General features: G+C 38.3%; 2 protein-coding genes across 8 annotated transcripts in view; one reads left to right on the forward strand and one right to left on the reverse strand.

Moving 5' to 3' along the window:
* The first annotated feature begins 257 nt into the window (after positions 1-257).
* Positions 258-2,969, forward strand: LOC115918482 (fatty acid hydroxylase domain-containing protein 2-like). Its single transcript, XM_030980403.1, has 4 exons — positions 258-356; positions 868-1,076; positions 1,796-2,068; positions 2,723-2,969. Exons 1-4 carry the CDS (start codon positions 294-296, stop codon positions 2,826-2,828), a joined length of 651 nt encoding a protein of 216 aa, XP_030836263.1. The 5' UTR covers positions 258-293; the 3' UTR covers positions 2,829-2,969.
* Positions 2,970-4,676: 1,707 nt separating this feature from the next.
* LOC579087 (teneurin-3) overlaps positions 4,677-24,975 on the reverse strand; it is a 123,893-nt gene continuing 103,594 nt past the window's right edge. For all 7 annotated transcript variants that reach the window (XM_030980405.1, XM_030980406.1, XM_030980408.1 and 4 more), the window contains 19 exons: positions 24,406-24,600; positions 23,749-23,961; positions 23,065-23,211; positions 22,439-22,661; positions 21,832-21,951; positions 21,130-21,415; positions 20,426-20,699; positions 19,873-20,013; positions 19,124-19,373; positions 18,502-18,734; positions 17,937-18,094; positions 16,691-17,625; positions 16,086-16,261; positions 15,380-15,624; positions 13,455-13,628; positions 12,783-12,911; positions 10,736-12,335; positions 10,169-10,320; positions 4,677-8,773 (listed from right to left, as the gene is read on the reverse strand). In XM_030980405.1, the coding sequence (XP_030836265.1) occupies positions 7,979-8,773; positions 10,169-10,320; positions 10,736-12,335; positions 12,783-12,911; positions 13,455-13,628; positions 15,380-15,624; positions 16,086-16,261; positions 16,691-17,625; positions 17,937-18,094; positions 18,502-18,734; positions 19,124-19,373; positions 19,873-20,013; positions 20,426-20,699; positions 21,130-21,415; positions 21,832-21,951; positions 22,439-22,661; positions 23,065-23,211; positions 23,749-23,961; positions 24,406-24,600 (6,446 nt within the window). In that variant the 3' untranslated portion in view covers positions 4,677-7,978. The remainder of the gene's footprint in view (positions 8,774-10,168; positions 10,321-10,735; positions 12,336-12,782; positions 12,912-13,454; positions 13,629-15,379; positions 15,625-16,085; positions 16,262-16,690; positions 17,626-17,936; positions 18,095-18,501; positions 18,735-19,123; positions 19,374-19,872; positions 20,014-20,425; positions 20,700-21,129; positions 21,416-21,831; positions 21,952-22,438; positions 22,662-23,064; positions 23,212-23,748; positions 23,962-24,405; positions 24,601-24,975) is intronic.

The following is a 24,975-nucleotide window of genomic DNA, read 5'->3' on the forward strand; positions in this document are numbered from 1 at the left end:
AATTATAGATGCATTCTCTTTTTTCGAGTAAAAATAGTTTTCCCGATTTAAGTAGAAAAATATATACTAAAATGTTACCCAGCTGCCAAACTAACACTGCCAAAAATTGGTGGGTTACTTAAACCATCCTTCTAATGGGCTCTAGTTATGTATTTCAAAAATTTAGAGTTTAGAACAACGCGGAAATATTGCTTTGATGATATAAGTTCTTACTTTCTTCTTGATGCAATTTTTCAGTTCTGCATTGTTATTCTGTCTTGGAGCATTGGTTTGTGGGATGTTTGTTCCTGATCATGGATCTGACTGGAAAACCAAAGTTCATTACCAAGCTCAAAATTCAAGCTGATCAAACCGAGGTAAAGCAAAGAAAGCACGCTCCTCAAGAGAGCGAAAAGAAATGTTATCTTCATTTGTATTAACATGGAATATACTCCTATATATTTTCAGGGAGGATTTCATATTATAAATTGTTAAAACTGCATACATATTTTCTTGGTCAATAAATATAATTGTTTAGATTCAGAATATAGAAAGATCAAGCTTTCAGGACACAATATTTACAAAATTATATGTGTAAAGATGTAGTACGTTTGAAACTGGCCCAAAATGTTTACCATTGCAACCATCTCTGTTATTATGGAGATGCTGTGTCATTGAATTCGATCAATGCATGGATATTGACAGAAGAGATTAGCAATGTCTGTTAAAACTTATCTGGTGCTGATTATCAGAGAGAGAGGGGGGATAGGGGGACAGACAGACAGAGAAGACAGAACGAAAGAGCGAGCGATAGAGAGAGAGAGAGAGAGAGAGAGAGAGAGAAGATACAGGGTAAGAAAGTAAGTAACCTGTAATATCTTTATATAGATTCCCACAGGTAGGTTGCTGAAGGCCCTATGGACAGTATTCCTGAACCAAACCATCTACAGTCTTCCTATTCTGGTTGCTCTTCATTATGGTACTGTATGGAGAGGAAGTGGGATCACTGTCGATGAGCTACCAAGCTTCCAGACTGCAATCTGTCAACTGGCTATCTGTGTTGTGGTTGAAGAAATCGGCTTCTACTATACTCACAGGTAAGCTTTATCACATGCCTTCTACAGATATTTAAATGAGATATCGAGATCTATTTTATTTTTCTAATTTTTAAATTTTTGTTTGAAAGCATTTTCTCATGATATCAGAGACTCATCAATGACTCTACTTGCAGAATATAACCTTCGGATGGTTAGATACTCTTTTGTAGGTTACTGAGAAGAAGAAAAAAGAGGTCAAAAGGAATATAGAGTCTTTCGTCCAACAGACTAAAACTGAAATATAAATCTGCATTTAAGCTGCTAAAAATACCTGTTTAAATTGTAACTCATGTTAATTATTTAAGATTAAATGTCAAAAGTCATTATCGATTAAGGTCTTAATACCAAATGAAAACATATACTGTTTGATGTATAGTGTGAGTCCATCAATCCATTAAGGTAACTTGTATAAACCCGATGTAGTGTATCAGAATGTGTTCTTCTTTGGCTTCTGCTTCCTTGGCTTCATTGCTTCCTTGGTCATATCTTTTGGGGAAATGCTCTTCGTAGTACCCTTAATGGTAGTCACAACTGACTAATTGCCAATAAGCCAAAACAGAGAAGAAGAAGAATTAACGTAGACACGAGGAAGAATGGCTTATCCTTCTTTGCCCCGACATGCCACCGGCATAAGAACCATTGACATCATTCACCATTGCCAGTGAAACAAGTGTCATGCCATCCACTCTCATAACACTGTTCTTCCTGAATATTCACAGATTGCTTCACCATCCATCGATGTACAAGACCTTCCACAAGAAGCATCACGAGTGGACTGCTCCATTCGGTATGGTGTCCCTCTACAGTCATCCATTTGACTACTTCTTGTCTAACACCTTCCCCGTGGCCCTGGGCGCGGTCGTCGCTGGTTCCCACATGCTTGTAACCTCGCTGTGGTTTAGGATTACTCTCTTCGTGACTATCGTCACTCACTCTGGTTACTATCTGCCCTTCCTGCCCTCACCAGAGTATCATGACTATCATCACTTCAAGTAAGTAGCTTCTTAGTCATTTATAAAAATACCCGCCTTAAACATGTCAGATCGCCTACTATGTATTTACATCCTATGCATACATCCTCCACAGATTTCTTAGGTCGATGTCTTTTATACGATGTATGATCTACAGTAGATTTCATAATATGTGTTAAAATAGTAGCCTCTTTGCTTCACCACGATGAAGGTAATCAAATAAAGGCACTCGTAGAACTTCACCTTTGGCCTAAATGTTCTGGATTTCTTTCTTTCTTTTTTTTTGAATATTTGATGATGGTGGCAGCGGTGGGATATCAATCCAATTGTAAAATGTAACTTTGACATCTACCGTAGATCATACACCCCTGGTGACTAAATGAGTGTGTGTGTATGTGTGTGTTGAGGTGTCAAAAGTGTTATACTTGCAGTGAGTGGTAGTTCTGGTGTGATTGTAGTACTGATCGTCGGAAGAGGCAGTACAGTACATGATGATCATGGTGATGATGATGATAATTATGATGATGATGATTGTGATGATGATGATGATGATGATAATAATGATGATAGTGACCATAAGGCGATATATGGTTGTACCTTAGCAGGAAGGTTGAGTCGTAGGATAGTATGTTAGGTATTATCATTTTGATGATGGAAGGATTCCTCCCTTTTCAGATTCACAAACAACTATGGTGTTCTTGGGATCTTGGACTGGCTACACGGAACAGATGTACACTTCAGGAAATCAAAAGAACTCCAACGCCAACAGATCACTCAGTAAACTCATTCTTGACAACCAAGACTAATTTAAAAACGAAAGAAGCAAAAACACAATCGTTATAAAAGACTTTGGAAATTCAACCCAATGGGCAATTTCAATACCCTATTGGATATCCAATAGAAATCTTGTTCGGATGGAAGCTCTTTTTAACAATCATGACTGTGAAAGAATATGTTTTGACTAATACGTGATGATACATTAATAGGCGGGAAACCGGCTTCTAATTGATATATTTGGTAAATTATTATATCTATCCGGACTGGATAGATATAGGGTAGTCCCATATATATATACATCTTTCTGTGTACAGTGCTTGTAACTTTACCAAGACTGGGCCAAATTTCTTATCATTTTGATGATTCCAGAACCTTGCAGTACACACCAATACTTATATGCTAGATCAGGGATATGTGAGTTTACATATCCCTGGCTAGATCAACCTTTTCTGATCAATTCCACAACATTTCTTTCACAATGAAATTGCATGACCAGAACTGGTCTATTCCTTTAATTTTTGGAAGTTTTTGCAACTGTGTTTTAAAAAATGTGATGGGAAGATCATACTGGTAATTGTACCAGTTTACCCTAAGAGTGCCAAGTAATCAATTATTGATAACTTCATTTTGTTATTCTCATTTTGGTAAGCTGCATTTTGGCAAAATGCAGTTTAAAAACATCAGCCATTTGGGCAAGCATTTCATATTAACATCTTTGGAGCCAACATGAGTTTTGATATAATGTAACGTGCCTAATGTGACTGTGAAAATGAAATAATAAGAATTAAATCAATCACATGTTTGGCAGTCAAGCTCCATAGTTATAGATGTGTAAGGTACCAGTATTTGTTAAATTACTCAACATGTAGATACATTAAAAGCTGAGCTTGAAATTCAAAATATCAAAAGATTGTGCAAAATCATCCTTGTTCGTTGGATGCCGTATCCATGTATACATTCCATATAAGACCTACTGATTTTCTACTTGATATGTGGATTTGTAAGGTTACTAGCCAAGATTATCATAAATTGTATGTCTTATAACAATGTAGAATGTCATTTTTATTTGCGAATAGCCGCAATATTGGTGCGATTAATTGTTTTAATTGATTAGAAACTCATGTATAAATATATAAATTATTCGTCTAAAATTATTATTTTTCATTTTTGTATTCACATGATAGCCGTATGTAGTATCAAACAAACAATGTTTTATAATGATATCATTTTGTTATGCAGTTTCTAATGCCGTGTCTAAAATGATTAAATGCCAACTTGTTCAAACCTTTCAGTACAGTACAATCTCTAGTTATAGTCTGTTCTAGCGGCTATGACCTAAAACATATTCATACTGTTATGGACATCACAATAAGCAAGTGAAATATATCTCTCCTAAATAATAAGACATTTCTATATTGCTTTCTTTGCTTTCTCAAACTGTACACAATGAGAAATGTAAATGACCATCTTCACATTATAGCAATGCATTACTCTTCCGTCTTCCAATTATCCCCTTTTCCATTTTTACTGCTTATATTTTGCATGTTCTCTCCTCTTTCCCCCTCTCTGGATTTCTTCAAATACATGTATATTCTTCCTTCATCAATGTATCTCTCCTTCCTCGAACTCAGTCTCTTGCCTTCTTTCTCAAGCCACCTCACTTTTGGTTTTTCTCTTTCTCTCTCCCTCTTTAGGTTTCTCTCATTCTTTCTCTATAACTCTTTAGGTTTCTCTTTCTTTCTCTGTCTGTCTTTAGGTTTCTCTCTCTTTAAGTTCTCTCTTTCTCTTCATATTCCGAACATAGCATTACAGACTTTCAGTTTGCAAAGATAAAACTATAATCATACCAACGTCATTGATTATAAAACATTTAATATAGTTATACAAAGTATTTGGTACTATTTTTTGTACAAATATATTTATCATAGCAGTTGGTTTATACACATCGTCAAAAGCATCATAATGGATAACATATTTTCTTTTCAACAAGAAACACATGTTCTCATCAATTACACACTGATCTATAATCATCTACATGCACTTAAGTGAGACATTACAGAGACAAAAGTGGATGGAAATCGATGACAAAATTACGTAGTAAATATACATAATGTTATTTTCATATCATAATATTTTCCCCTTTTTCACAAACCACATTTAAAGCTTTAAAGATACATGAGCAAAAACCATGTAATGATTTATTAAGATATCTGAAATGTCAAACGGTTCATACACTTATTGAGTTCCTGACTCAAAAAACGTGATGCAGGAATGGAGGACATTTCAAATTGGATTTTAGAAAAGGAATTCATCTCACCTAGATCATTACTGAAAATGCCATCCACCATAAATTATAAATACATATATATATAATCAAATTTAAGTAGAATTTCATCATGCTCCAATTTCTAACTGCCTCAACTTGACAAGTGAGTATGGTGTGAAAACATAACCACTCACCGTATGTCCCTTCCTTTTCAGAATTATCAACAAAATTTGTAGCCCTGTTATCAAGAAGAAAAAAATCCCTCTTCCAATTTTTGTTGTTGATACATAAAAAGCTTTGTATTGTTTAAAAGAATCAAAGGATGTGAGTTTGGTTTTGTGACGCTTAATCTGAATAACACGGAACAGATAATATGATTTCACAGAAAAAACTTGTTCAGAGTGAATTTTAAGGCAAAAATTCATTTCCCTTTTAGAATACATTTGATCAATAATATTTGTACATACATTACATGTGCATAATTCATAGTACAGCTAATGCATGACGCAGTACGAGAAAAACAAAATTTGGCACACTTGATCTTAAGACAATTATTGCATATACACGAGTTGATCATGACTTTATTTACATGATTGCAATTAACATAAATATAATCTTAAATCTAGGTTTTAATCAACGTAAGAGACAAGAATATCCCAAAACTTCACTGAAGTCTTGATTTCCTTTTGCAGTAAGCATATACTGCCTAAAGACTGGACACCAGATGTCTCAATTCAGATCACTTTTCATTTATAAAAACTTGCTATAAAATAGTCATAACTCATGAAGCATAGACCCAACTATTGATTGAAAAGTTAACATCAACAAAGCTAGTGTTTTGAAGATGTCCTTTCTTCAAAACAAGTTGACAATTTATTTCATGATGCATTTCTCTTAACAATGATATAAAGCTATGGTCCTAATTAAGTCCTAACTTCTAAATGAAGTTGGGACTGGTCTTCCTCTAAATTATTCAGTGTTTTTCTCTAAAATAAACACTAATTAGCACACTTGATTGTCAAAAGAGAAAATACAAATACACAAAAACGTGATCGAAACACATATCATCGTGGCAAGGAAGGCTCTTCAATTATCTACAAATACATAATCAATACGTGAAGACTTCAAGCTTATCTTGTCTGATGTCTTCAAAATCTTCTACAAAATAGGCACGTCTCTTCTTGTCGCTATTAAAACCTTTCAATATGAAACAAACATTACTACCAACTGGATCAAGTCAATAAAACATCATGTAAAACATTAAAGATAGGAATACATAAAAAGGTGAATATATGCATGTTCACATACAAAAAGACCTTTGACAACTTCATTGTCCGAACACCTAGTGCTTGTTGTCAAAAAGTCATTCAATGAATCCTACTTCCGATTGATGGTCCACAAAAATCAAATTCATGACTTCACAGTGCAGTTACTTAATTTGATCTACCATGATGTAATTGATCACTTCAGTTATATCACAAACATACTGGATCTCATCAATATATTTCATCAATACTCTAGCTGATAAATGATTCAACAAAATAAAGAATCAGATAATTTACAATGCTCTTGATGCCTAAAATGTACTTGATCTGACTGTGCTTTTCAAAATGAATTTGATCTGAGACATGATTTCACACTTTACTCGGTGTGTACTTGGTTGTACATAATACACAGTTTCACAATATATTGATTTGACTGATGATTTCTGACATGACTTCACAATAAATTTGATCCAACGCAGGATGCGCAGGGTTAACAATAAACTTGATCCATTACATGATCTCACAAATTACATGTACTTGATCTAAACGGTTGTTTCATTACTCATTTGTCTTGAGACTTCATTGTACGACCTTGTCTATAGCACCAAGTACCTGTTAAGCTCTTGTGTGATGGCATTTCAATATATTTGCATACTGTCTTGATGTGTTCAAATGGAATTCATCCAGCAAGACACAAATGATAAACTCAATTTTTTTTCATCTCTTCCTCTAAACTCTCAGTTCATTTATACATCTTCAAGGTGACATCAATTGAGAACTATCATTTTATACATGCCTCCCACAATGAATGCTTTAAAGATATGCTTTCCCATCTGTACAGCATTTTTGGAGTAATATCATTTAACAGTAATTGTAGCATTCTTTAATTCGGCGAATATGCTAGCTATTCATTCAATATCTATCTTTCCTAATCTATTTATATAAGTCTTGGCAATATCGTTCACCTATCAATAAAAAATATACAGCTTAAAAACACATTAAAAAATAAATTATCAGATTATAATATCAATAAGTGCCACATTCGTAGTATCGCCATGGACATACGTCTCTTGTCCATTATGAAAGACATCACATATCATCTTTTTTCTCCCTTACGTAGAAGGAAGATTATAGTGGTATATTCTTTCAGGGCCAAGTAATGTATTATGCACAAAAGCACCAGATTTAAAAAACACCAAGTATCTCTAAATTATTGTTGTATTTAGATTTCCCAATCTCCTAACACCTGAAGATCTCCTTAAGACATGATGTGATATGGGAACTAAAACCAGTATCTTTCATAAGTCTGAATATATATATTAATAAGCCCTTCCCACAAGTAATTTGGTATGCTCCTTTTGAATACAGAATCAAGCTGGCCAATAATTCAAGTAGCTAATGCATCACAGGGGTTGCCACTTGTGAAGTTTCCCTAAACAAGTGTTGATACAGTTATTAATTCTTATTATTGGACAACAAAATGAACACACACAAGGCAAAAAAGGAATTGGAGTTTCAAATAACTTCTGATATCTACATCCTGTAAATCGTTTGGAAATAAATATACAGACGGTAGAAATAAAACTAAGAAGTCCTAGGAAGAACCTCAGTCTCTTCCTTCGATCACCTTCTTGTTTCCGAAGGTGATCTAACAATTTTGATATTATTTCCATCAAATGCGATTTCTGGATATAACATGGGATCCAGGGTGTACTGGCCCTCATACCCTGGTACCATATTGTTCTGAAGCAATGATATCCTCTCTTCGCTTGTCCAGAAATAAGTTCCTCTAAGACCACTAGCCAGGACTCGCCGTTCATTGAGCCAGGCCTGGTGCATGGCTACCTCTCGCGCCGACTCCAATACCACCTCTGCCGCCTGACGCATGGTCACTCCGTAGAAGATCTTCCATGTGGTGTAATTGTTTGACAGAGAGATCACCACGAACTCGTAAGGCACCTCGTACATCTGCGCGGCAATGTGTATAGTGCCTACATGAAGGTTCACAACATCTGAAGTGTCTGTTATATTGGAGTTGTATCCTAGGCTCCTCAAATCGCTCACGTACCTTGTCAAGTCTGATTTGACAAAGAACCTGACCTCGCGCTGCCCGTCAGAGTAATGCCATCTATCCAGCACCAGGGAATTATTTACCACAGTGGCAATGTTCAGTGCATCGCTCTCTACATCAGGAGCCTTCTGGCAGATGACTCTCTCCCCAGAAATAGCTAGGATCACCCCTTTGTCTATAAGCGTTGGTAGTGTGGCATAATGGACCGATGACTCTCTGACCGGTGACATCCCTAGGTCACTGGTAGGTGAAGTCTCTGAGACAGTGTGTCTATTAGGGATTGCATGGAAGTTGGTATTGGAAGAGTAACTGGCCGCCATCACCTGCTGCTCATATCCCCATTTTACCTGGAAAAAAAAAGGAAAAAAATCATAAGACAGACTGTCCAGCATTTTACTATTAAGTACAACAAAATTACAGAAAATACTTGTCCCAATGCATGAGATGAAAGACTGCCCATACCAACAAAACCTGTCAGAAGTACAAAGGTTTAAAAAAGATCAGCGATAAACGGATATACAAAAATACCACACCAGGCAAAGTTTGTTTGTGGTTAAGCCTTGACTTAACATATAAAGGTATAATCCCTTCATCCGCATATTTGTTTTTCATATACATTAACTAGATGGAACTTCGACTGCGCGCAGTCGAAAATGATGCCTCCGTCATAGAGCAATTTTACAAACCAAAACAGAAGAAATTTTTCAAATTCAAGTTCAATTGTAATCCATTAAGAGGTTCTCAGAATATCGTGATTACAAGCAATTTCTCATATACATATATGACCCTTTGATCTTTGACCTGATGACCCTAAAATCTACTCAGTTCATTGGCTCTGCAAGATGTCCTGAGTTAAATAGTAATCCATCTGTCAGTTCTAATGAGAATGCGTTCACAAGTTATTTTTGGATACATAATGAGCCCATGACCTTTGACCTCATGACCCATGAATCTACTCAGTTCATTGGCTCTGCAAGATACATACATGATCGAAATTTGGCAGGAATCCATCAATCTGTTCTAATGAGAATGCGATCACAAGCTATTTTTGCATACATAATGAGCCCTGTGACCTTTGACCTTTGACCTCGTGACCCCAAAATCTATTCAGTTCATCGGCTCTGCAAGATACATACATGACCAAAGTTTGGCAGGAATCCATCGATCGGTTCTTGAGATAATGCGATCACGAGCTATTTTTGCATACCTAATGAGCCCTGTGACCTGTGACCTTTGACCTTGTGACCCCAAAATCTAATCAGTTCATCGGCTCTGCAAGATACATACAAGACCAAAGTTTGGCAGGAATCCATCAATCGGTTCTTCAGATAACGCGATCACGAGCTGTTTTTGCATACATAATGAGCCCTGTGACCTTTGACCTTTGACCTCGTGACCCCAAAATCTAATCAGTTCATCGGCTCTGCAAGTAACATACATGACCAAAGTTTGGCAGGAATCCATCAATCGGTTCTTCAGATAACGCGATCACGAGAACGGGACGTACGGACGGACGGACGGACGTACGGACGTACGGACGTACGGACGGACGGACGGACGGACAACCCGAAAACATAATGCCTCCGGCTACTTCGTAACGGAGGCATAAAAATGCTGCAAATATCTTGAGAGTTAGTTTTTGACATAGCCTAAAACTACCTACCGGTATTCATTAGATCGTTTCTGTTATCAACACTATGGCTAACAAGAGCAAAAAAGAGAATTTCAAACTAATTTCCTACCTTAGCCCAATTGACATAGTCCTGAGTGGCAGACTGTTCGAGATCTCTGTATCGTCCCAGACTCACGGAGGGTAGAGGGTTGCCATATCGATTGACCTCAGGTATAAGGCTTGTCATGTCGTATCCTAGCACAGGAAGCCAGTCTTCCATACCTGGAGAGAGAGAGAGAGAGAGGAGAGAGGAGATATAAAATGCAGCTTATTGACATTTGTTGAGAGAATTCTTGGGCACATCACATCATAATCTGATCATTGGGTAGCTTTTTGTTTTAATAGTAAAGTCAAGGAATAAATTTTGCTGGCTCAACTACCCCCGTAATAATTATTTACCCCTCAGATGAACCTTGAGGCGATTATGAATCTTCTTAGAGGGTCATGTAAGTACCATCCATATGCTTGGAAGCAATATCATAAATGTAGTACTTTCTACAGTTTCAAGCTAAACAAAATAATTTTAAGAGTTTTGAAAAAACTGGTTGTAAGGTATTATCCAAAACTTGTATGTCTAACAATGTTTTTGACATAACTGAGATATATATAACAAGTTATGTAATTGTGGTATACTTACTCATGAGATAATTGGGGTTTAGCTTGGGGTTGATAGGGTTGTTTCCATGGAAGGTGTACAAGTTGAAGTACATCGTCTTCTGTGGTCTGGCGATGTTCTCATAGAAGCTCTCATCCGCAGACGTCCACTGCCCACTCAGCGAGTCATAGTCACGGCCATTGAATTGGACAAGTTTGGTGTGAGCATCGTAGAGACCGCCACGGAAGCCGACATGGAGCATGAATGCCGGTGAGGAGTCGTGCAGAATGTTTCCTCGAGGATCATACTCCACTATCTTGCGAGGGGTTCGGTTTTCATCAAAGACAGCGATGGGTGAGCCGACCTGATCAACGCAGACGTAGAGCTGGCGCTGATTCTGCTTCACTGCAAACAGGTAACCCTGAAGGTCATACTCGTAGGACCAGATTTCTTGGCGGCTGTGGTCGTAGACATGGGTGATTCTGTGAGGGTGGTAAATGTCGGCATAGAAGTACTGAATCTGTCGCCCAGTGTGGTCCTTTCGCCAGATTCTCCTCCCTACTCCATCATACTTGTAACGAACCTCATATACGTTGAGCTGGAAGGCATGAACAAGCTGACCTCTGGAGTCATAGGTAAAGCGTTCACCGCCACGCTGCAGAAGGAAGCCATCTTCATCATGGAGATACTCTATCTGACCAATGCGTGTGATACGGTCAAAGTCATCATAGTAGAGCTGTGTTGTGTTCTGCCTGTGGGTGAACGAGGCAAGGTTACCATTGCTGTCGTAGGTGTACTGCCATGCGATCTGGGAATCTGTCTTCACCTCCATGAGCTGTCCATTCGCATCATAAGCGTAGTCAGTTGTGTGTGAAGAATCTCCAACTTGAAGTTGGTTCCAAATGATACGACTAGAGATATCAAATAAAAGCTCAAGTCTTCCAACAGTTACAGCTTTGACTTTGTACTGAACTTCCTGAAGAAGAATGTATGTTCCAAACTTCTTGGTCATCTCGAAATTCTGATCAGTATAATTCTGGATGGTGATGTGAGGATAAGACAGCGTAAAAGCTCCAAGCTGCGTCAGGCGTCCGTAGACAGGATCATAAGCTCGGTTGTGCTCTGGAAGAACCGTTGTGTTGAACTCTGCGAATACATTCAGGAGGCGCATGTTGCGATCGTAGATATACTCAAACCTTCCATTCATGAAGCCCCCGAAGCCACTGGTACGGATCATCTTCTGCTTGACCATGGGACCATCGTAACGCAGTCGTTCAGCATTCTGGAAGTCACCCACCTGAAGCTCCAGCAGCTTGACTTGGGACTCCTCTCTGTTGTACTTATACTTCACGCTGGTCTGGTCATGGTACACTTCAGATATGCGACCCTTGTTGTCGTAGACGTATGCCATTCTCCGACTTGTCCCTGGACTGTAGCGCCGAAGAGGCAAGCCTTCCTCGGTCTGGTCAAGAATCAACCACGGCCTACTTCCATCAGAGTAGAGGATCCTTTGATAACCTACTGACGGTATTGAATTGATGTAGTGATGCTTTCCTGTTGGCATGGTAACCCTTGCTACGTTACCAGCTCCATCATATGTTATTGCATAATGTTGTCTGTTTGGTAAAGCTACTTCAGAGGGCTGTAAGGTAAGTGAGACAAAAGAATTTCTTGTTTTAATACCTCAATGATGTACAGATTTATTACAATAGGACCTCAAAAACATTCATTTCTAAAATATTCCTGAAGTATATTTCATATATTAACCATATCAAGACCTTAAAAATCGAACTGGAAAAGAAATGATATGTAGATGAACTAGGCACAAATAATGTGCATATCAAATGCAAAATTAATCACCACCCAAGCCTTAATTTCCCTCTACTGCTGAATGTCATCATCATCGTATGATGTATACTTTATAAAATTGAAAAAATGATAAAATTGTAATTTACTAATCAAACATTGTATTACCATCAGCGTACATTACTCAGAACAAGCTTAGGTTTTCACTTCCAAAGCCATTCAGATTCAGATTGACTAATTACTTAAGATTGACAAATTAAAAAACAATCGGTCTGATTCTTACCAGCATGCCTGTGTTGTAGGTGAAGCGCCATGTACCGTTATTCCCACGATGGATTCTCTTGAGGCGGCCTAAGGTATCGTAACCGTACGACTCTGAGATAAGGTCCCTCTGCCACCTTGTGAGTCTCCCCTGTAATCAAAATTCAAGAATAAAATAGGTCATGAATGGAATTCAGATATTGGTGTGAAAAGGAAGATTACTGGCATCTGTAGGATACAGTTGCAGTGTCATACTGATACAGCTGTTTCTATTTCAAAACTACATACTATTTTTTAATTATTGACAAAGTTTTGGGTACAAACACTCATACAATGAAGTGCATCCTGTCTAATATAAACCAATCATATCCAATCTACAAAAAAATCTGTTTATCCTCTTTTCCTTGAGGTTATAAAGCACTTGCAATTAGCTCCACTTAACAATAAGAATAATTCACTAAGCTGCGCCAATAAAAACATATCATTATTATTATTATTTATTCGGTAAAAACAAAGAAAATTATGGAATACAAGACAAGAGTACATTTGGAAAAGAGTCACATGGATGCCGGGAAAGAAAAAGATTAACTAAATAACTGAAACCCAAAGGTCTTTTAACAATTGATACAAGAAACCACCAAGCTATATTTTTGAAAGGCATTTTTACATTTCGATTTTCAAAGTGGTTATATACCTGGGAGTCATAAGAGGCGTTGGTAAGGACGAATCCATAAGCAGGTTTCCATTCCATGGGAAGCTTGGCACTGTTGTAGGATATCTCTAGGAGCTGAGAGTTATCATGGTCAAGCACGGTGTCCTTACGGAGGAGACGGTTGTACTCCATGGAGAGGATGTTTTCACCATTGATCTGTATTAAAAGACACATTTGATAATTAGAACTTCAATGAAGTTACATTCTATCGAAGACAATTTTTGACTTGTTAGTCCTATCATTTCCTCACACAGTACATATATTAATGCTGTACTGGGCCGTTTCATAAAAGTTGTTATGAATAACAAAAGCTACGATTTCAGTAGCTTGTAACAGTTATTCTAACTTGTTATTGATAACAGGTTTTATAAAACGAGGCCCTGATTTGCTTGTGTAAAATGGAAATTTGTGTACATCATGAAGTCCTAGCCTAGTTAATCAGCAGAAATATATCACAATTAAACTAGATGGAATTCGACTGCGCGCAGTCGAAAATGATGCCTCCGTTAAAGAGCAATTTTACAAACCAAAACAGAAAAAAAAAATTGAATTCACGTTCAATGGTAATCCATTGACAGGTTCTCAGAATATTGTGATTACAAGCAATTTCTCATATACATATATGACCCTTTGATCTTTGACCTCATGACCATAAAATCTACTCAGTTCATTGGCTCTGCAAGATGTTCTGAGTTAAATAGTAATCCATCTGTCAGTTCTAATGAGAATGCGTTCACAAGCTATTTTTGCATACATAATGGGCCCATGACCTTTGACCTTTGACCTTATGAACCAAGAATCTACTCAGTTCATTGGCTCTGCAAGTAACAAACATGACCTAATTTTGGCATGAATCCATCAATCGGTTCTTGAGATAACGCGATCACAAGCTGTTTTTGCATTCATAATGTGCGCTGTGGCCTTTGACCTTTGACCTATGTGCTCCAAAATCTAATCAGATCGTCTTCCTATGGTGATACACACTATCACTAAGTTTGAAGTTTAAATCTCCAGTGGTTCTTGAGATATCATGATAAAAATCTCAACGTATGGAATTTCATAAGTTGACCTCTGTGACCCTTGACCTTTGACATACGTGCTCCAAAATCTAATCAGATTGTTTTCCTATAGTGATACACACTATCACTAAGTTTGAAGTTTAAATCTCCAGTGGTTCTTGAGATATCATGATAACAATCTCAATGTATGGAATTTCATAAGTTGACCTCTGTGACCCTTGACCTTTGACATACATGCTCCAAAATCTAATCAGATCGTCTTCCTATGGTGATACATACTATCCTTAAGTTTGAAGTTTAAATCTCAAATGGTTCTTGAGATATCGCGCTAACAAACTCAATACAAGGAATTTCATAAGTTGACCTCTGTGACCTGTGACCTTTGACCTACGTACTCCAAAATCTAATCAGATCGTCTTCCTATGGTGATAAATACTATTCCCGAGTCTTAAGTTTAAATCTTAAATGGTTCTTGAGATATTGTGATAACGGTCAAACGGGACGGACGGACGGACGTACGGACGGACGGACGTACGGACGGACGTACGGACGTACGGACGTACGGACGGACAACCCGAAAACATGATGCCTCCGGCACCACCTTCGGTGGCGGAGGCATAAAAACAGTTGCTTTGTGGAATGAGCCTTGAGAAAGTGATTATCCCAAGACAATACAATTGAAAATAGCTCTGGTAATAAAAAGAAAAGAAGAAAGAAAAAGAAGAATTATAAAGGAATCTTGTCATCTTGTTTATAGAAGCGAATTTCGTCATCTAACCCTTAGTGTAAGAAAAATTGAGACAAGACCGACAACAACTAATGGCTCACATTTAGTGGTCAACATACAGAAATCCCACCATGACTCTTACAAACTGCCACACTAATTACCTTGAGTTTGCGTCCAACAACCAGTACTCTATCCCTGTTACGGCCTCCCTTTCTAACGTAGAAGTTCCAATCCAAGCGGTGGGGGCTCGTCTCAGGAAGCTTGATCTTACGCTTCGAGAGCGAGCCCTCTACTTCCATCTCAAGCAAGGGATGAGGCTGGGACTCCATACCCATGATCAGTCCGTTGGGGAAGGTGATCGATGTCGATTTGTCATGGTCGATGACCACAGAATCAACAAGGTCAGCTGTGTAAGTGACAGAATAAGAGTCACATTAAGTTGCAGGAAAACAAGGTGTTGATTTCATTAAGTCTTTCATTCTATCACAGATGGAGATGTCTTAGTGCATGTATGTATCTACGATCCAAGCCTTTGTAGTTACTTTCCTCCCAAATGCACCACAACTAGGAGATATCTTTTTGTACTGCTCAGTCATCCCGTTACAATTAGCATGGAGGATGATGAAAGCAGTCAAACCTGTCTATGAAAGGGTATCTACAGGAAAAAGATTTTAAAAATTGCCACTGGAGCCAAGCAGACAAGTAGACAACTTCCTAGACAGGTTCTACATTACTTATTTACTTCTAGAGGGAGATCATAAAAGATTACCTAGGACAAACAACCTTCATGAAGAGGTGGCCACTAAGACTGCACCAATTTTACTGCTTCATTAAAAAAAATTGTTAATGATGAAGTCCCATCCATACCTTGAGAGAAATTGCTGGAGATGTATCCAGCCAGATGGATGACATCAGAGGCAAGGCTTGTCTGCCAAGGCTGGTTGATGATGACCGATGATGCCGATGAGTTGACCGCTGATTCCAAAGTGACCATCTGACCATTGAGGTATCTCACAGAGGACAGCTGACCATTCTCCTCATACCTGGAAATGACATGATGGGATTTTATCATTACAATAATATTTATAAAGCTTCTTTTCTATTGTAAACATTGTAACTATAAGATAGAGAGAGGCCTATACAGATATTTTCTAAGGCTCGACAATTTGGGGGAACAATCTATACCTGGAAATGCACCAACTATTGCAGGGATATCAATCAGTGCAGATTGCTAAAAGTTGAATTCTACATTTCACACATAAATTGTACTAATACCATTGTTTTCTGTTTCCAATATTTCAAATCATTGATGTACAATGAACTTATCATCATGATATTTCAGGCAATTTCATTACACTGAATTTAAGAAAATATTTTCTTTGTGAAAGAGTCATCTGAATTTAATTGAGAATTAATAAAATGCATCATCTACACAGACTAAAGATTGAGAACAATGTAGAAGCATAACTTACTCATACATCCTTTTCAAGCTCTGACCCTCCCATCTCAATGTCAACAAATCTGTGTCTCCATGGTAACCAAATTGATGGATGACATTCCTCAGGGTATCTTGGACAGTACTCAGTCTCCCCAAAGAATCTATAGATGTCTGTAAGAGAGTGCCCATCCCAGAGATGATGATATTAGAAGGTTGGCCATCTAGCCTTCGATGAACCCCTAGGACGACACCTGCAGAATCTGTCACAGAGTCTAGAAGGATGCCTGAATGGCTGATGTTATATACCACCTGATCCGAAATCAAGTTCTTGGTGATGGTATGAACGCCATACATGTCAAAGAAGTAAACTTCCTCGCGATCAGGCGACGCGATCTGATAGGCATGGTAGCGACCCAGGCGATGCTTCGGAGTCCTTGGCGCGATCTTTCGCAAACGCAAATTTCCTTGATCCGCAACAATCAACTCGTCGTTGGGCATGACTGTGAGGGCGATGGGTCCGTGTAGCCTGGCATCCATGGCATAGAACTTATCACCAGCAAAACAATCACAATCCTCCAGCAGACAATCACAAGTTGTCTCCTGCCCTGCATACCTGGAGATAAATCCATCGGTTGATATCTTGCTGATGCGGTTGATCGCCCTATGGTTGGCTTCTGCAACGTAGAGGTCCCCCTTCCTGGAGAATGCCATTGAGCTGGGCATGATGAGAGCGACCTCATTGGCAGGTCTAGGCCTCAGGTATTCATAGGTGCTGATGTTATCATCTGGTGCACTGCCGTCCGACTCACCCAGGTCAATGGAGTATGCCAAGGGACAGTTGTAAGGAACTCCTGCAAGGACCGATGCCCTCTTATCCTGGCCCAGACGAATGATGATGTCATCATCAGCAACGTAGACAGAGTCATCCAGAGGGTTGACAGCTAGCTCAGTTGGAAACTGAAGTTTGACCTGAGGTAGAATGAGAAATACTAATAATTTATACTTGTTATTTACAAAAATAGAGATTACTGAATTGTCAATAGGCTTCAAATCTTTTCAACAATTTCTAGACTTTCACAGGATTATGCCAAAATCAAATAGACTTTTACGACAGCCCCCCTTTTTTTTTTTTTGGCTGACTTTCCAAAATGATAATGTATGAAGATCTGAGATATATATATATATATATATATTACAAGAATTTATGGTCATCTAAGATACTTTATTACCCTTTCTAATGATGCCCTTCCTGTAAGCATGTCCATAACCTCTGTACTTACCTGACTGAAAGCCATGGTACCCCTGCACTGTGGTAGTCTGAGAGGTCCCTGGATACCAGGGGTACCAAGGAAGGCATGTATGATACCATCGGTGGTGATCTTACGAATGACGGTACCATCCACAAAGTACACCGTGCCGTCCTTGCCAACTGCTATGCCTGAGAGAGAAAAGTTGAAAAGGAGAGAGATTATTATCACTGAAATTCATTTTGTCAATAAAGCAATTTGATGCTGACAACTACATGAATGTTCACAATATATCACACCACAAAAAAATCTACATTTGCAGTAAAGCCATGCACAATGTGCTAAGTAAATTTGCAGGAAAGAACTATCCATAATCCGAAGCAAAGACATATTTAAATGTACCAACAGTCTTGGAGTTTCAAAATGACTATTCGCAGTTGATTACTTACAGATCTTTCAAATATTTGGACAATATGGACAATTAAAAAAAAATGTCTTTGAAAGCAGAGTAATAAAGAAATTGCAGCAAAGTTTAGAAGCATTCTTAACACTATCCATGATCTCCGTAACGTGTTAGATGGTCAATTTCAACACCTACCTTTTGGTGCAATCAGCCTGGCCTGCGTTGCATCTCCATTGTTGCCACACTCCCTACCATCAACGGGTGGACACGCCTCACCCGTACCAGCAACCACTACCACATTGTTGTTGATGTCTGGGACATCTTTGTGGTCTCTGAGCCTCAAGACTTGTCTCATCTGAGAGTCTGAGAGGTAGACCTTGCCATCCAGAGGACTCACTGCTAAGTAGTACTTGTACGTTGGCATGTACCTGTCAAAATCAATTGAAGAAAGGTGTAAATGTTTTGTATGCTGTTCATGTTAATCCACAAAGGTTGAAAAATAGACAACATATGTACTTTTTACAATATTTTTAAAGATACATTTTAGGTACAGTGCATGATATAAAAGAATTGAGCTCTCGGAACTACGGGACTTACAGGGGAGATAATTAAAGTTATTGTTTTTACATTACAAGGGAATTTGTGTACAGCAAATACATTCCAATTATTTTACATGATCTTTGCTTGCTTTTAGTTTGTTTCTTTTGATTGAATAGTGATGAGACACTGAAAAATATCTTTCGAATATTAGACACAAACACGCTACAATAAAAAGCTGACAGGAAGTACCATATCAACTTCATGTATTAATACTAACCCAAGATGAAGGACATTAGTGATGTTTCCTTCCGGTCCGACTCGTCTAATGAAATCTCCATCTCCGACATAGTAGCCGCCATCGGGGCTGCTAGCCACAGCCATTGGGGCCAGTATCCGGGCACCCTTAGCCTTGCCCTCGCACTGGTTACAGTCTGCATTACGAGGGCGACCGTTACCAACGATGGTCTGGATGATGGGACGATGCTGGGAGTACTTCACCTGGCAACCGTCACCAAGCTGAAGAATGGCTGGATGAGGAAGAGAGAGCGGGAAAATGTTTATATTATGAATAGAGACTTGATGCATACATATCAGAGACAGATTGTGTAAACTAAAAAAAACTGGTGCCATCCTATTAGATATAAGATCTCATGCCCAGAAGGTATAAAAAAACACTAGCAATGACATCATGAAGTTCTTCAGTGAGCACTGCAATGATTGTCCTTTGAAAGTGCTTTATTTTTTATTTGAAATAGAATGAAAATGAACTATGACATATCTCAGAAGCTTCTCAAATCATTCCAACAGAATCAACTTGTGAGAAACAGAATAATGAAAGTTTATGGATAATCTAATTAGGGATTAAGGAAAAACATCATGAATCTTCAAAGTGGTAATAGATCCAAAACTATATTGGTGTTGAGAAAACCTCTCTTTTTGCACAGCATCACAAACATTTAAGATGGGACGATTGGTATGATCTTACTGATTCTCAAGACTCCTTCATATCTTTGAGAGTCTACCTACCTTTCTGGGGATTGTATGTATGATGCATGGGTAGATTCCAACCGGCCAGTGATGTTGTGCTCCAGTCATATCCAGGCAGGGAGGTAGACTGTCGGGACCAAATAATCTCTGTGCAGGTGTGGTACTCATAACCAATGGCAACTGAAATGACAACAAAGATCAAGGCACAGGGGTAAATGACCGATGGTGAACTAGGTGCATGTATCCATTCTTGAATATAGTAATTTGCTTGAGAATAATCTTGATGATTCACCAATAATCATAATGCATTAAATGCAATGTCAAGAACTACAGCATTTCCTTAAAGCTCACAGAATTTGTCAAGGCTTTCACGCCTCCCCATAATAATATTTTTTAAATGAGAAATTTGTTCACACAGATATCAATTTAAGAATATTGATAAAGGCCCCTTCTCTTAATTTTTGTTTCCTGGTCAAATCAATATTCAAAGATAAACTTCTTTACCAAATGAACATCAACTTCCCCTTTTAAACAAAAGATTCATGATGCATATGGTCTGCCCATAGGCACAAAAGAACTATAGAATCCTTACCCACTGCTTCCTCATCCCCATACACAGGCTGCCCATAGGCATTGAGTTTGTCCCAGCTAAAGGTGTAGTTCAGGAGTGGCTCTGGCTCCAGGACATTGTGGAACCTTCGTCCAGCCAGAGAGACCACTGCATGGACAAGCTTGAGGTTACGTGGGATGAAGTGACCGGTCAGTCGGGCGCTGAAGGTGGACGGGAGGCTGTTGACCGCTGCTTGCTGGCTGTAGTAGTCCAGGGTAGCTCTGGTGCCTGGGATTTCTATTTGCTCATGCATAGCCTGCAGGTCATCAAAAGACAAGATGATCAGTAACCATTTCTTTTATCGTTACTAAAAATATATCTTGGAATAAGCATAGTTCTATGAACAGGAATGAGGAATTGTTGAGATGCTAGTTAAACTAAATATGGTGATGGACAAACAATTTGGTCTTGGGTCTTTGAATTCTCACAGACCAAGAAGTAGATTGATCTAGACAGGCTATCAACTAGACCTTTTCTGATCACTTCTCATAACTCTTGAAATTGTTGTTCTATGATCTTCACTATATACTACTTTAATATGTAAATAACAAATAAAAAGCTATCAACACATTTAACTTTATTTCTTGATTCTCAGCAACCTCCTCCAAAGCTGCCAGGCCCTAGACAAATGGCACAACTCAACACTGAAGGATTCAATGACTCTCCAAACATCATCTGCTACCTACCCTTTGGTCTAGTACTGCGCCCTGGATGCTCTGTGAGCCACAACTATCCATCACTGCCTGGGGTAGGAGAGAGAACTCAGGCTTGATGTAAGCACTGCCCACGCAGTGGATCGTCTCAGGGACGGAGTAGGACACGCTGCGACGACCCGGGAGGAGTTCCATGTTGATGTTCTCCATGAGAACGATGTCGTTGTATGGGATGTAGGTAGGAATGTGGGCGGTGATGAAGGGATGACGGGCGAAGGAGAGTGAGATGGAGCCACCTCCTACCACCATCATGTCAAACCTAGGATTATAAAAAGAAGACAATTGAAATAATAATAGTAATAATAATCATCACTCCATCATGATGCATTGTTACACATTCCACCGTAGTTAATCGTAAGGTTTACAAAGCAAATGCTGAATGCTGAATGCAGAATGCAGAATGACAGAAAACTAGTAAAATTGTCTCATGAATTAACTAGAAAGAGATTATGTAACTATATTATCCAACTCTCAGCATTATTCTGGTTTAGTATATATATTCTGTTCAATTAGCTCCTATCACAGACAAAAATTCTCTCCTGAAAAGAGAAAAGTAAATCTTCGATGTCACATTTCCAAGCTCTATGATACAATTCAAAATTTATAAATCATTCTTGCAAATGCATAAACTAAGAAAAGACATTATACAATGAATGATCTCAGAGACACACTTACATTCCATCTTCTCGGGTATAGGTGAATCCCATGAAAGGTCGGTTGTCCACTTGAACTCTGACCCCTACGACTGGTGACCCTTTGTGTGACAGGACTTTACCTCTCACCACAGAGACCACACTGCATAAAGCAAACAATACATCAATATATATATATATTACTAACATTACAATAAAAGCGCTTTTGCGAAGAAATAATACATTTTCCATTGAAAACCATCGAGATAGATAAATATCATTAGTAAACTACAAGCTATAATATCACTTTGTAAGACTTAGAATGTATGTTTCTGCTAGTTTTGACTCAAAATTGTTTAAGTCTAACATAAACCTCAGATGAGAATTTTAGATTTGTAACATGCACTCAAACATAAATCTCAAATACATGAATTTATGAATCAGTCATTTGAAATTAATTCCACTTATGGTGTAAACAAATCAGAAAATAAACTGGTTAATTTTGGACCAGAGTTATATCTTTAAGCTATCAACTCCTGTATCCAAATCACAAGCAAAGTTATTCCATCCCTTCTCAAGATATATTAAAGGGAAAGACTTTTCTACTCTTGGGTCGACCGACTCTCTTTGCATTTGTTACCAGTTCTTACCTGTCATTACTAAACAAGATCTGGGGTGGACTGCGATGGATGCTGTTTGGCTCGATGAGAAACTTGACCCGATCGTAGAAGAGGATGGATGGAGTAAAGGCTGAAAACTGATTGGACGAGCGGATGACCTCTATGGGGTCAGGGGGCGCTTCACAGAGGGCATCACCGATGCAGATGGATGCACTGAGGCAGCAGTCTGGATCTTCACAGTCAATCAGGGAATCTGAGATGGAACAGAGTTAAGCACAGATGAAATTTCTCCAAGTACACCCCATATTATGAAATTAATATCATTCATTTAATTACTATGATAGCCAACAGGTTGTAAACATGATCATAAATATCATGTATAAAGTAATATTGTTGTTACTATTATCTCTGTCAATATCTTTCATGTCAACATCATCGCTGTATCCAATGTTTCCATCTTTGTCATCAACATCATCACCATCATAACGTAATCAACGCCAACACCATCATCTTCTTAACCATAATTTCATCTCATCATCATCGTCATCAACATGACCATCATCATCGTTATCATCATCATTCTCATATCAACCACCACTTACCACTATAATCATTAATTAATCGCATAAATTAAAAAAAAAAATTGATTCTCTTACCTCCGTCATTATCCACCTCATCCGTGCAGTCTGTTTCCGTGCCGATGCTACATCCAGGTCCATGGTAGAGCCCCTCACATACACAGCTCCAGGTAGAATTGAGCATCTCACATGTACCATGACCACTGCATCCAAATGGACATCCATCTGTTGAAAAAAAACACACACATAATGATCATCAAAACATCTTAATAACATGAAAACATGATAGGTCGAAAACTAACACTGATTAGATCCTGATCAAACAATTTCTTTGCAATCTGTAACCATAACGATTCAGACTTCAGACCTCGAGAATAGTAGTAAATCAATGAATTCTTTGATCAATTTCAGTCCTCTACCCTTTAATGAGTAACAAAAGAATTCTTAAACCCGACATCATTAGTACTCTTTTCTTCTATTTCTGTTATGATTACTGTAACAAATTGTTTTGTATGAGATCAAATTTCATAATATAGATGGTCGAGTGATAATCTCCATGTAGAATTTCATCAACTGGATTTGTATTTGATCTCAGCTAGATATTGCCTATCTTAGTGATAGTTTATACAGCTTGTCTCACTACAAAATATCAATACCTTTGTTGTTAACCCACTGTCCACCAAATAAGTGGTTCCTGTATTAAACCTATGGAAGTGAGAGAATTTGGAATTCAATGGGTTAAAATACGAATGAAAATCTTACCAAGTCCGCACAGCTTTCCATTCCAGCCTTCTTCACAGTTACATGCATTGTCCACACACTCTCCATGGGGTGAGCAGGGTAGGATACACTCCTCCTCCTCACAGGTTGAGCCTGTCCACCCCTCCAAACAATGGCACATTCCAGATAAGCATTGAGCATTGGGGAAGCAGTCCGTGTCATTACTGCAATGGAGGGTGTCATCTACCAGCACCTCTGAGGGATGGAAGGAAACAGAAATTATAACTAACAATGTATCAGGTCTTGATGAATAAAGAATAAACAGGACAGTAAAAGTTGGAGAAAAAAAAGCCTGCATAAGACTTATTATAACTTATTAAAATTCCATGTTCAAAATTTCTCCAATCGTAGGGGTGTCCATAAAGTAGTAAAATGTAGCACTTTCTCTAATGAAATAGCAGAAACTTTCAGACATGAACAATTCTTTATTCATTATAACTGACAGTTTCAAGGCAAGGAACTCATGCAAGAAAATAGTTAAGTTAGGTCTGAAATATGACATTTTGGTTAGTCTGGACCACTCATGAAAGTTTCTTGTTCACATTAGTATTGGGATGTATAGTACTTTTAAGGAAGGCAATATTTCACTGCTCTGTATTCAATTTTGTTCCTCTACTTTAAGTTGACCCTTGACCTCACCTTGTTGACATGCCTCCCCTGTGAATCCCCTGCTGCAGACACACTCTCCCTCCAGACAGACCCCATGACGACTGCAGTCAGCTACCAGGCACTGATCCCATGGGATGCTACATTCAGGTCCCTTCCAGCCTCCCACGCACTCACAGAATCCATGCACGTACTGACCACGGCCAGAACAGAGCACGGGACATACACCTGTAACAAATGTATAAATTCATATTATTTTAAACTTCTTAAAAAGGAAATTACCTACACTACTTTTTCTTCAAACATAAACCTATTGGCAAAAAATTGTTATACAGATTTATTGATTTTATTTCCTAGCAGCAAAATCATTCAAAATTACCATAAAGAAAATAAGAAATACCAACAGGACCGACAAAAGAACCGAATAACATTTTCCACCAAAATCACTTGTCTTAAACACATTTAATGAACCAACTCTAATGTTTTGTAGCACAGTTAAGAGCTGAATACAAATCTCAATAGCAAATTGGTATGACAAAGATTCACAGTGGAGCTATACACAATCCATTAATTTAACTGTGGATAAAAAGAGGTTGGGGAATT

This window comes from Strongylocentrotus purpuratus, unplaced genomic scaffold, assembly GCF_000002235.5.
Source record: "Strongylocentrotus purpuratus isolate Spur 01 unplaced genomic scaffold, Spur_5.0 spur5_scaffold_11, whole genome shotgun sequence".
Taxonomy (NCBI): Eukaryota; Metazoa; Echinodermata; class Echinoidea; order Camarodonta; family Strongylocentrotidae; genus Strongylocentrotus; species Strongylocentrotus purpuratus.